A 13,399-nucleotide genomic window follows, 5' to 3' on the forward strand; every position below is an offset into this window, starting at 1 on the left:
TACAGCCGCATGATTATTTTAATTTAATCAGAGAGTGCAGCAAGCACCTCTACCGGTTTCGAAACATAGTCTCTCATCAGGATGCACATATTATGATGCTTTCTCCGACCCGACCAGGACAAACCCCGGCGTGCCGTGACGGATTGCAACGAATTGACATTTTTTGATGTTGTTTTATGTACTATTAGATTGAAAACTTAGTCTTTTGCTAGCAGTTGCCGCTAGGGCATCACTGCCATTTTGTTAGTTGCAATCCGTCACTGCACGCCAGGGTTTATCCTGGTCGGGTCAGATAGAGGAGCAAATGTACTTCCTGATGAGAGACTAATAAGTTTCGTAACCGGTAGAGGTGCTTGCTGCACTCTCTGATTGAACTAGAATAATGATGCGGCTGCATTTTCGTGTTGCAACGAAATTTAAAATGGTTTATTGATTTTTGATTTACCTGTTTACTCTGATTTGAGTACGAAGGAAACCATTATCGTTGGAACTTTACCACGCTGAGCAGATGGGACGTGAATTATAAATTGTATAATTCCCTCATCTTCCTTAGTATCAGCATCCGTTATGACTTGCAAATTGTAGAAGCCTCGGAGGTGTAACCAGAGAAGGTTACCATTGTTTTCAATCTGGTAGGACATAGAGTGACATTTTTTGATGTTTTTTTAAGTGCTATGAGATTGAAAACTTAGTCTTTTGCTAGCAGTTGCCGCTAGGGCATCACTGCCATTTTGTTCGTTGCAATCCGTCACTGCAGGTCGAGGTTTGTCCTGATCGGGTCAGAGAGAGCAGCATATGTGACTCCTGATGAGAGACTATCAAGTTTCGAAACCGGTAGAGGTGTTTACTGCACTCCCTGATTGAACTAGAATAATGATGCGGCTGTATTTTCGTGTTGCAACGTAATTAAAAATGGTTGGGTAAATCAAAAATGAATAAACCATTTCCAATTTCGTTGCAACACGAAAATACAGCCGCATCATTATTCTAGTTCAAGCAGAGAGTGCAGCAAGCACCTTTACCGGTTTCGAAACTTATCAGTCTCTTATCAGGAGGCACATATGCTGCTCTCTCTGACCCGACTAGGACAAACCCCGGCATGCAGTGACGGATTGCAACGAACGAATGGTAATAATGCCCTAGCGGCAACTGGTAGCAAAATACTGTTTTCAATCTAATAGCACATAAAACAACATCAAAAAATGTCACTCTACTCTACATCCTACCAGATTGAAAACAATGGTAACCTTCTCTGGTTAAACATCCGAGTCTTCTACAATTTGCAAGCATCCTCTCAGCATCTGTTATGGCTTGGAAATTGTAGAAGTGACATTTTTTTATGTTGTTTTATGTGCTACGAGATTGAAAATTTAGTCTTTTGCTGGCAGTTGTCGCTAGGGTATCACTGCCATTTTGTTCGTTGCAATCCGTCACTGCACGTCGGGGTTTGTCCTGATCGGGTCAGAGAATGCAGCATATGTGCCTCCTGATGAGAGACTTATAAGTTTAGAAACAAGTAGAGGTGCTTGCTGCACTCCCTGATTAAACTAGAATAATGATGCGGCTGTATTTCCGTGTTGCAACGCAATTGAAAATGGCTTATTCATTTCTGATTTACATGTTAACTCTGATTGGAGTACGAAGGGAACCATTCTCGTTGGAACTTTACCGCGCTGAGCAGATGGGACGTGAATTATATATTGTAAAATTTCCTCATCTTCTTTAGTCTCAGCATCCGGTATAACTTGCAATTTGTAGAAGCCTCGGAGGTGTAACCAGAGAAGGTTGCCATTATTTTCAATCTGGTAGGATGTAGAGTGACATTTTTTTATGTTGTTTTATGTGCTTCTTCTTCTTCTTCTTCTTCTTCTTCTTCTAGCCATTCACGTCCACATCTGAACATAAGCCTCTTCAAGTCTTCTTTTCCATTGTTTTTTGTTGTACGCTACTTGCAGCCAATTTTTCCCGGCAGTTCGTTTCAGATCATCTGTCCATCTCATAGGAGGTCTGCCTCTGGGTCTTTTGTGTTCGTATGGTCTCCAGTTTAGAATTGTTCTGTGCCATTTGTTAAGATCGCTCCTAGCTACATGTCCAGCGTATTCCCATTTCAATTTTAGTGATTTTTAGAACCACATCGGTGACCTTTGGTTTTCTGTCTTATCCATGTGTTTTCCTGTCCTTAAGTGATATGCCAAGCATTGCTCTTTCCATCGCGTGTTGAGTGACTCTGAGTATGTTCATATTCTTTTTTGTGATTGTCCATGTTTGTTCTTCATATGTTAATATCGGGATAATGCATGCATCAAAAACTTTACATCTAAGATGTAGTTGAATTTGCTGATTTCTGAGTATATAGTTCAGTTTGCGAAATGCTGCCCATGCTAACTTTCTTCTTCTTTTTTTTCTTCCGTTTGAATTTCCCTATTTAGTATTATTTTTTTTAATACTAAAATATGTGCTATTAGACTGAAAACTTAATCTTTTGCTAGCAGTTGCCGCTAGGGCATCCCTGCTATTTCGTTCGTTGCAATCCGTCACTGCACGTCGAGGTTTGTCCTGGTCGGGTCAGAGAAAGCAGCACATGTGCCTCCTGATGAGAGACTAATAAGTTTAGAAACCGGTAGAGGTGCTTGCTGAACTCTTTGATTGAACTAAAATAATTATGCGGCTGTATTTTCGTGTTGCAACGAAATTGAAAATGGTTTATTCATTTTTCTTCTTCTTCTTCCTTCTTGTATGTAGGCTTTAAAGCCTGTTTCGTCTTCAATATTAGCCTCCTTAATTACTTAAGTTATCGCACCATCTTTTTCTTGGTCTGCCAATACTATTTCGTCCATTTGGTGACATATTTATCTTGTGCTATTCGTACTATCCTATCCTCTGACATTCTACTAATGTGTTCGCTCCACTCCTGTTTTCGTTTTGTCACACATCCATTTATGTCTTCTACATTGCATGATCTTCTTATATTTTCGCTTCTCTCCCTATCCAACAGAGTTTCCCTGATATTCGTGGGAGTATTGTGATCTCTGTTGTTTCTAGTAGTCGTCTCGTATTAGATGTGTCAGGTCTTGTCTCCTCCGTGTTTATTTATTTTTAATTATGTTAATGTTTATATTACTGAATAGAGAATTAAATGACCTTTCAAATCAGCTAACACACGTCCCCTATTCCATATTTAAAAATAAGGGGGGGGGGGAGGAAAGTGGAAGGGAGGGGGTTGACAAATGATAGATGGATGTACCGTAAAAATGTGTCCCCCTTAGATCAAAAATAGACCTGTTTGGTCATTTCCTTAAAATCTAATAAATACTGCCAAATATCGAGGTGGACTCTTTTCTTTGGCACACTCTGTATATGAACTCCCAGTAACTCATTATTTGTTTCAGATGCCCAATCTTCAGAAGTTGTACCAACTGCAGAAAATTCCACATCCAGTATGAACTTAACTGCTATAATAGTAGGTCTAGCTTGTGCTGCTGTCATTCTAATAATAAGTATAGTATCAGTATCTGCAATTCTCGCCTGCAAAAAACCAAAAACTGGAATTGTCAAGCGAAGAAGAAGTAGCAAACCTCCTGATGAATTTGATTTGTCCGAGGATGGATTTGGAGAGGGATTTCATAGACGAAGTGCACAGTATAGAGCAAGTATGTATGGAGAATGTGAAGAACGAATATCCAGAATGATTGAAGGTAATGATGTCGTGATTTTATAGCAAAATATTTTTATCGCCAACCGTCACTAGAGTCATTCATTACTGTACCCATTTGCCCTCATTTAAGGCAGTAAAGTAACACTTTATTGTACTGAAATAATAATTTTACTTTACCTGCCGCGATTAATTAAATTAACCGAGATTGAACGTAAGTGGTCGATGATAGTAATCGAATGGCGATTATTTAAGTGGACTTACAATTTATTTACTTTAATTATTAAAAATATTGTAATTTGCGATATTATCAATTAAATTTATTTCAAAAAGTGATATACTGTAGTATTTTGTAATTATATTCATATAAAATAAATTAAAACTTTACCGATTTAGTAATTATTCAATGTTGATAACTATCGATTAAAAATCGAAAGCGGCCATCTTGCAAGTTATCTGTCATCACTGTCATGAAATTATTATGACGTCTAGAATTTAAAAAGTTCTTAAATTGTAAATTGCAAGTAAGTGTTAAAACTAATATCAAATTATGTTGGCAAATATTATTTTATATCAATAAAATATACCTTAACCGATTGTCAAATATACTAGCAAACGCGAAGTAAACTCAACCTTCCCAGGGACATATCTGAGCTTCTTAGAGACAATACAAATATCAACAATATCATACAGTTTTTAAGGGAAATCGGAATAAAAGACTTTTAATTGTATCACAAATTTTTCAGGTATACTTTTTGTTAGTATATTATTATGTATTTACTTATAGTCTAAGAGCTGGGAGCGGATTTTGTGCGTGATAAGTAATATGGAAAAACTATAGGGGGATATGTTGAATTAGTTGTGTACATGACTTTCACCAACGGCCGGAAACCAGAGTGGGGGCCGAGGGTAGTTATAAGGGGTCAAAGTCGTGGTTTTATTATTTTTTTTATGACGCTCATGATCGAGATAGTGCACCAAAATTTGGGGATAAGTAGGTCATGACGTACCTAAGTAAAATCTCTAGGGGCGCAACGCAGCGTGGCCGACAAATGGATGGTGGTAGGAGTGAATATAAAAAATTTAAGGGGTTTTTTGCGACGTTCGTAATTGAGATGGTGCACCAAAATTTGGGTATAAGTAGACCATGACATAACTAAGTAAAATCCCCAGAGCCGGAAACACGTTTTTATAATTTTTTTTGTGACGCTCATGATCGAGAGAGTGCACCAAATTTGGGAATAAGTAGGTCATGACGTAACTAAGTAAAATCTCCAGGGGTGGCACGCTGCGTGGCCGACAAAGGGGTGGGGCAGGGGTGAATAAAAAAATATAAGGTGTTCTTTTGCGACGTTAGTGATTGAGAGAGTGCACAAAAATTTGGGAATAAGTAGACCATGACATAACTAAGTAATATCCACAGAGGCGGAAACCAGAGTGGCGGACGAGGGTAGTTATAAGGGGTAAAATTCGCGGTTTTTATTATTTTTTTTGTGGCGCTCATGATGGAGATAGTGCACCAAAATTTGGGAGTAAGTAGGTTATGAGGTAACTAAGTAAAATCTCCAGGGGCGGAACGCTGCTTGGGGTACAAAGGGCTGGTAGGCAGGGGTGAGTATAAAAATATATGGGGCTTTTTTTGCCGTTCGTGATCGAGATAGTGCACCAAAATTTGGGAATAAGTAGATCATGATATTACTAAGTAAAATCTCCAGGGGCGGAACGCTGCGTGGGGGACAAATGTTGTGCCGGGTCACAAAAAATAATACACACTGCGACTTTGACCCCTTAAAACTACCCTCATTCCCAACTCTGGTTTCCGGCTCTGGAGGTTTTATTTAGGTCATGGTCTACTTATTCCCAAATTTTGGTGCACTATCTCAATCTAGCACGTCGCAAAAAACCCCGTATATTTTTTATATTCACACCTACCTCCACCCCTTTATCGGCCACGCAGCGTTCCACCCCTGGAGATTGTGCTTATTTACTTCATGACCTACTTATTTCCAAATTTTGGTGCACTATCTCGATCATGAGCGTCACCAAAAAAATAATAAAAACGGCGAATTTTACCCCTTTTAACTACCCTCGTCCACCACCTCGGGTTTCCGGCTCTGAGGATTTTACTAGTTATTTTATGGTTTACTTATTCCCAAATTTTGGTGCACTCTCTCAATCGCGAACGTCGCAAAAAACCCCTTATATTTTTTGTATTCACCCCGGCCCCAACCCTTTGTCGGCCACGCAGCCTGCCACCTCTGAAGATTTTACTTAGTTACGTCATGACCAACTTATTCCCAAATTTTGGTGCACTATCTCGATCATGAGCGACACAAAAAAAATAATAAAAACCGCGACTTTGACCCCTTATAACTACCCTCGGCCCCCACTCTGGTTTCCGGCCGTTGGTGAAAGTCATGTACACAACTAATTCAACATATCCCCGTATAGTTTTTCCATATGACTTATCACGCACAAAATCCGCTTATATCTCTCCGACTATTAATATTACAATCTCTTTTTGTTTTTAATATATATGTATTTTCCATTGTTGTCGTTTAAAACCCCAGTGGTTCGGACGACATTAAATTTAAAAAATACATGTTGGCGATAAAATTTTGTATGTATACCACGTCAGTAAAGACTCTTTATCGAACTCGTCTGTTACTCGCCTCGCTCGCTACTCTTGTTCTTCTCGTAATGTCAGACTCGTTCGATAAAGAGTAACTTTACTGACTTAGTACATAAATAACTATTAAAGCTAAATACTATTTTTATGTAACAGATTTACTTTTTTAGATCTAGACTAGAATATAATATTCTAAAGAAGCCATACTAAAATTTAGTAAATTGTGATTTTTATAAACAATAAAAATATTCTTCTTCTTTAAGTGCCATCTCCGTTCCGGAGGTTGGCGATCATCAGGGCTATACGTATTTTCGAATTTGCTGACCGAAACAATTCGTTGTTGCTACAGCTATACCATTCTCGAAGATTCTTTAGCCAGGAGTTTCGTCTTCTTCCTATGGACCTTTTTCCTGCTATCGTCCCCTGCATAATTATTCGAAGCAGTTCATATCTTTCGCCTCTTGTAATGTGTCCCAAGTATTGCAGTTTTCGTTTTTTGATCGTAAATATGACTTCCTGTCCTTTATTCATTCTTCTCAAGTCCTCGACGTTTATGACTCTCTCCGTCCATGATATTCTCAAGATTCTGCGATACATCCACAGTTCAAATGCCTCTAATTTTTTGGTATCAATCTTTTTTAGCGTCTATGACTCCATTCCGTAGAACAGCACAGAAAGTACGTAACATCTCATCAGGCGAAGTTTCATTTCAAGGCTCAATCTCTTCCACAGAACATTCTCTTCATTTTAGTGAATAAAAATATTACGTATATGGTAAAAGCATTCTTTCTGTTCGTCACTGATATCGTAGACGATAATATTATGTTTGTTTATTATTCCGAAAGTGCAGCTTCATACTGGAAGCCAAGATACTAAAATTTATCTTATATTATCCTAAGATCCGAATATAGGTCGACCTGCACCCATCTGCTCTCCGAATGTAACATTTTTTTATTAAATTTCATACATAGAAAAATACGACTTGCATGGGTTGCCTATGAACAAAAAACAAGATGAAGAAATTGAGCAATTCTACAACGAAATTAAACAAATTCTCCGGAGCACAGAAAAACATGAAGCTACAATTATTATGGTAGACTTCAACTCAAAAGTTGGTGCCGAAATCACACAAGATATAACCGGAAAGTATGGACTTGGAGAAAGGAACGAAATAGGGCAAAGACTAATACAGTTCTGCCAAGAAGAGAAATGCATTATAGCAAATACTTTGTTTCAGCAACCTAAAAGACGACTATATACCTGGAAATCTCCAGCTGATCAAGAGAGAAAGATAGTCAGAAATCAAATTGACTACATTATCATTAATAGAAGGTTTAGAAACAGTATTACATCTGCAAAAACATACCCAAGTGCAGACGCAGCAACTAACCATAATCTGCTCTGTGCTGGATTCAAACTAAAACTAAAAAGAATAAAAGCCCCCACAACGCAGAAGAAACCTAATACTCGACTCCTAAGAAATGTCGTAATAGCAGATGAGTTCGGAAATAAGATAAATCGTGAGATTAAAAAACAGTTAGAAAGATCTGCACAAGAAAATATCGGTCAAAATCTAGATATCATGAATTCCGCCATGGTCACCATAGCAAACGAAGTTTTGAAACCAGAAGAAGACCCAATAAAGAAAAAGGATTGGATGACCGATAAAATACTAGACCTTATTCAACAAAGAAGAAATTGGAAAAACAAAGACGAGATTCGGTATAGAGAGATATATCGACAAATAAGATACGAGGTTAAGCGAGCAAAAGAGGACTGGATGGAACAAAGATGTCGTGAAATGGAAGAACTACAAAGAAAACATGACGAGTTTAATATACATAAAAAGCTTAAAGAAATTACCTACACTCAGAGAAAAAGAACTCCTTACTTTACGAGAAACTCCAAAGGTAACATAATTCTCGACTTGGATGAAAAAAGGAAGAATGGACTAACTATATAAAAGAGCTCTTCCTGGATACGAGGCCACCACTTAACACCACAAAGTATACGAATACTGGTCCTAGTATTTTAAAAGCGGAAGTAGAGAAAGCCATCAAATAGAGCAAAAATGGGAAATCTCCAGGCCCTGACCAAATACAATCAGACTGGCTCAAACTTCTGGATGACGATAATGTCTCACAATTAACAAACATTTATAACCATATATACGAGACTGGAATGATGCCACAGATATGGTTGGAGTCTACATTTATTCCACTCCCAAAAAACCTAATACATCATCATGTAAAGACTTTAGACTAATTAGTCTCATGAGCCACTCTCTCAAGCTACTTCTTAAGATAATTCTTAATAGAATCAAGCAGAAATGTGAAGAGACAATGGGAAACAAACAATTCGGTTTCAGAGAAGGATTGGGAACAAGGGAAGCTTTGTTCTCAATGTTAACATTACGTCAACGATCATGGGAAGTACAGAAACCAATTTACGTCTGCTTTATAGATTTTGAGAAGGCGTTTGATAGAGTTCAACATGATAGGTTGTTTGAATATCTAGAAATGATTGGAATAGATGATAAAGATCTGAGACTTTTACAACATCTATATTGGAATCAAGAATCTTCTATTCTGGTAGACGGCAAAGAAACAGACAAAATTTGCATTCAAAGAGGTGTCAGACAGGGTTGTGTGTTATCCCCAACTTTGTTTAACGTATACTCGGAAATAATTTTTAATGAAGCCTTGGAAGGACAATGTGGAGTCCGAATCGGGGGAGAAATTATTAACAACATCAGATATGTAGACGACACCGCGATCATGGCTGAAAATATCGAAAATCTTCAATTCCTTATTGATCGAGTCACTAGAGAATGCTCCAATAACGGACTTAACATAAATGCAACAAAGACAAAGTTACTTGTGGTTAGTAAACAAGACGTCGGCCCTATGCAACTAATTGTCAGTGATGAATCAATAACAAAAGTTAACCATTTTAAATACCTAGGATGTTGGATAAACGAGACACTAAATCCGGAGGAAGAAATTAAAACTCGTATAAAAATTGCAAGAGGAGCATTTATGAAACTTAGATCTATTATTCTGAGCCACTCTCAGCTGAATTTACAACTAAGAATCAAGTTCCTAAAATGTTATGTGTATCCTGTATTACTATATGGATGTGAAACCTGGATCATGAAGGTTAACATGATGAACAAATTAGAAGCCTTTGAGATGTGGTCGTATCGTAGAAAGCTCAGAATATCTTGGGTTCAACGCATTTCAAACAGAGAAGTCTTAAACAGAGTAGGTCAAGGCGAAGGTGACTTAATGAAGATGATAAAAAAGAGAAAACTTGAATATCTGGGGCATATAATGAGAGGTAGCAGATACAGGATGCTGCAGTTAATACTCAATGGAAAGATCGACGGAAAAAGAGGACTTGGTCGAAAGAAATATTCATGGCTCCGAAACCTTCGTCAATGGACTGGCTTATCAGAAGATCAATTGTTACATGCCGCACAAGATCGAGAACGATATCGGCAAATTGTTATGGAAGCCACCCACGCCTAAAAATTTGGGCACGGTACTTAAAGAAGAAGAAGGGTTGCCTATCAAAATCGTGTCATAGCTATCCTCAAGGGGGGCGTAGGGGTTGAAATAAATATTTCAAGCACATTTGTATTTTGAAAGTATGGTAGAATTATTTGATTTTTAAATCATATAAGCATATTCAGTACAGTTCATACATTATTCAGCAAAAAATTCAAGGAAAAATATTGAAAATTAAACTAACGGCGGCAAATTTTTAAAGAAACCTCAAAAAACAATGAATTTTGTCGTGGTCATCAGAACTCATCATTGGATCATGGTAAACAAAAAATTCGATTTTTAGCTTATTAGTTTCTTGAGGTAAGGCTGCCAAGTTTTTTAGTTTTATCGACTTTTGACTTTTTGATATCACTCAGAAATCAAAACAACGATTTTTTTTTGGAAAAGGGTAAAAATCAACATATTTATTATAGTTAAACAAAAAATAGGATAAAACAAAAAATATCTCGACAGCGTTACCTTAAGGAAAAGTAACGCTGTCGAGATATAAATAGCGCCAAAAAAATATGTACAAAATTCCAGGTACAGTAGAGCGTCAATTATCGGAACTAATTGGTACAGGGGTAGTTCGGATTATCAAATTGTTCAGATTATCGAGTTAAAAATACCTACAAAGCTCACAAAACATAGTACATATGTGCATATGTTAGTTACAAGGAATAAAACACCTGCATAATAAACAAGTATATTGTATGTATTTCTGCTTAAACAAAACAAAAATCCGCGGTTATATTTTGCCCATATTGTCATATTAAATCCAAAATTTCGGTCCGCAATCATATTTTTAATTGTATAATTTTTTTTTCGTCCGGATTAGCGAACGTTTGAATTACCAAGTTCGGATTATCGACACTCTACTGTATGTCGTTCAAGTAGTCTTTCAGTTACAATATCTAAAGCTTTTGAAAAAAGAAGTCTTGACGAAAACGCGTTTAAAGTATAGTCAACTTTTATTTTTAATTTCTTTTTTGTCTGCCAAATCGTAAAGTGATGCACACCGGAATTTAGTTTTGAATCGCAAAGTAATTAACAAAAGAAAATGAGAACAGCTGTTGGTCGTTGTTCACTACGTTCAATCGCGCTGGAGCAAACCCGCTGCAAAGCGAGTCGAAAGTAGGAATATTCAACACTATCTCCCTACCTCCCTACCTCCCTACCTCCCTACCTTCGACTCGCTTAGCAGCAAGTTCGCGCCAGCGCGCTTAAACGTAGTGAGAAACGGTCAACCGCTCTTCTTATTCTTTTTTGTAAATTACTCCGCGATTCAAAAGCATATTCCAGTGTGCATCACTTTACAATTTGACAGACAAAAATATATTGAAACTAAAACCATACTTTAAACGCGTTTTCCTCAAACTGTCTTTTTAAAGGCTGTAGAGATTGTAATTCAAAAACTACTTGACCGACCTACCTGGAATTTTGTATATATTTTCTTTGCACATTCCTTGAGGTAAGGCTGTCGAGATATTTTTTGTTGTATGCTTATTTTTTGTTTACCATTAATAAATAATATGTTTATTTTTACCGTTTTTTGGAAAGAACTCGTTATTTTGACTTCTGAGTTATGTCAAAAGTTGATAAAACTCAAAAAACTCGAGAGCGGTACCTAGAAAAACTTATAAGCTATTCAAGTTTTTTAAATTTTTTGGTTACCATGATCCTATGATGAGTTCTAATGTTCACCACAAAGTTCATTGTTTTTTGAGGTGTCTTCTAAAATTTGCCACCGTTAGCATATTTTTCAACAAATAAAGCAAAACAAGGATAACCAACGAGAGTTGGTTATCCAACAAGGACAAGATAACCAACGAGACCGTATTGCGAAGAATGGGAAACGATGGAGAGGTGATGGATACCATTAAACGGAGAAAGTTAGAATATCTCGGACACATAATGAGAAACGGCACTAAATACAGATTACTGAAGGTAATCCTTCAAGGTAAAGTATTCGGAAAGCGGTGAGTTGGGAAAAGAAGAATATCATGGTTAAAGAACCTGAGGAAATGGTTCTCCACAACAACAACTAATCTATTTAAAGCATCAGTTAATAAAATAATTATAGCCAGAATGATCGCCAATATTCGAAACGAATAGACACTAAAGGAAGAAAAAGCATATTTTTCAATATTTTTTCTTGAATTTTTTTTAAATAATCTATGAATTATACTCAATATGTTTATATGTATAATATAAAGATAAAAATGCTACCATAATTTCAAAAAAATGTGCTTGAAATATTGATTTCAACCCCTACAGCCCCTTTAAGGATAGCTATGACACGATTCTTATAGGCAACCCATGCAAGTCGTATTAGTCTCTGTATAAAATTTAGTAAAAAAAATGTTTCATCCGGAAAGCAGAGGGATGCAGGTCGACCTATATTCGGATCCCGCACTATATGGGGCATATACATAAATATATGCTTACTAAAACTGCTGCGTTCCTTGCGACTATTCGTTTAACATTAAAATTAAAAAATCATAACAGAACTTAAAATCACAGTGTTCCACAAATTGTGTGAAGCAGTGTATTGTGTTAACGTTTATTGATCTGCTTGTTGGGTAGGTATTTTTTTAGGTACAGTAAAAGATAATTGTACCTAATAGGTAAAATAAAATAAAGATTATGCACATTTTTGGTTAAAATCCATTTTATAGTTAAAGATTTCAAACGAAGATTTTCATACGAAACAGAGTATGTACCCGAATCTCAGCAATACTGCGCTTTTATAATAACACACAAATTTGAAAGTATTTGTCTTATAAAGCAGACAGGTCCATACGAGGAAGGTCATAATTTCCACACCAGACATAGAACGCGTTCCTTTGGGATAGCAAAACTATTTAGAAGTTGTTCTGGCTTGTCGTAAACTTACCGTTTCGTGTAGAGATAATGCCATCCGATGTAAATAACTGCATTATATTTTTATGATTGTTTTTAATATTTTATATTTCTATACCTGTGCCTCTAAAACTGTTTTATATTAGTTTTAGATTATTGTAGTAAATATTTATTAATAAAACAGTAGTGTAAATTTTTGGGATTTTACTGCTAGAGCTCGTTTTTATAGGCAACAACAATTTAACAAAACGGTAGGTACCTATAGCGGGCAAGGATTTTCGTTAAAAAAGAGAGAAAACTTAACGTATATGCAACATAGAGGTGATATAGGTACATAACTTAAGAGTTTTTATACAAAATGAACTAAGTCCAAAAGCTATTTTGCCTAATAATCCGACCTTTACTTATGAAGCCACATTTGATTCATCGGCACTGTCGAAAAATTTCGAATGGCGCATAGGTGGCGTCAGTGGCGCTGAATACATCACACAATCTATATAACTTTCTCTGTCTTGGCTACTATATAGGTAACATATTGGTCTTCAGTTTTTACAAAGAATGTATTAACCACAGACAAATATTGCCGTTCAACTGCAAAGTCAATCACACTATATTCTTTATCTTAAATTTCTTATTACCCTGCCTCCACCTCCAAGAACTCTTTCTATTCTTGGTTTTTCTCCACCATTATTTGATAAACTAAAGATT

At 36.6% G+C, this 13,399-nt stretch overlaps 1 protein-coding gene across 3 annotated transcripts in view; it reads left to right on the forward strand.

The window, feature by feature from the left end:
• The window catches only part of LOC114329157 (hemicentin-2), an 869,111-nt gene that overhangs the window by 776,297 nt on the left and 79,415 nt on the right, over positions 1 to 13,399 (forward strand). For all 3 annotated transcript variants that reach the window (XM_050654496.1, XM_050654495.1, XM_050654497.1), the window contains exon 13: positions 3,390 to 3,695. In XM_050654496.1, the coding sequence (XP_050510453.1) occupies positions 3,390 to 3,695 (306 nt within the window). The remainder of the gene's footprint in view (positions 1 to 3,389; positions 3,696 to 13,399) is intronic.

This window comes from Diabrotica virgifera, chromosome 6 (genome assembly GCF_917563875.1).
Source record: "Diabrotica virgifera virgifera chromosome 6, PGI_DIABVI_V3a".
Classification (NCBI taxonomy): domain Eukaryota; kingdom Metazoa; phylum Arthropoda; class Insecta; order Coleoptera; family Chrysomelidae; genus Diabrotica; species Diabrotica virgifera.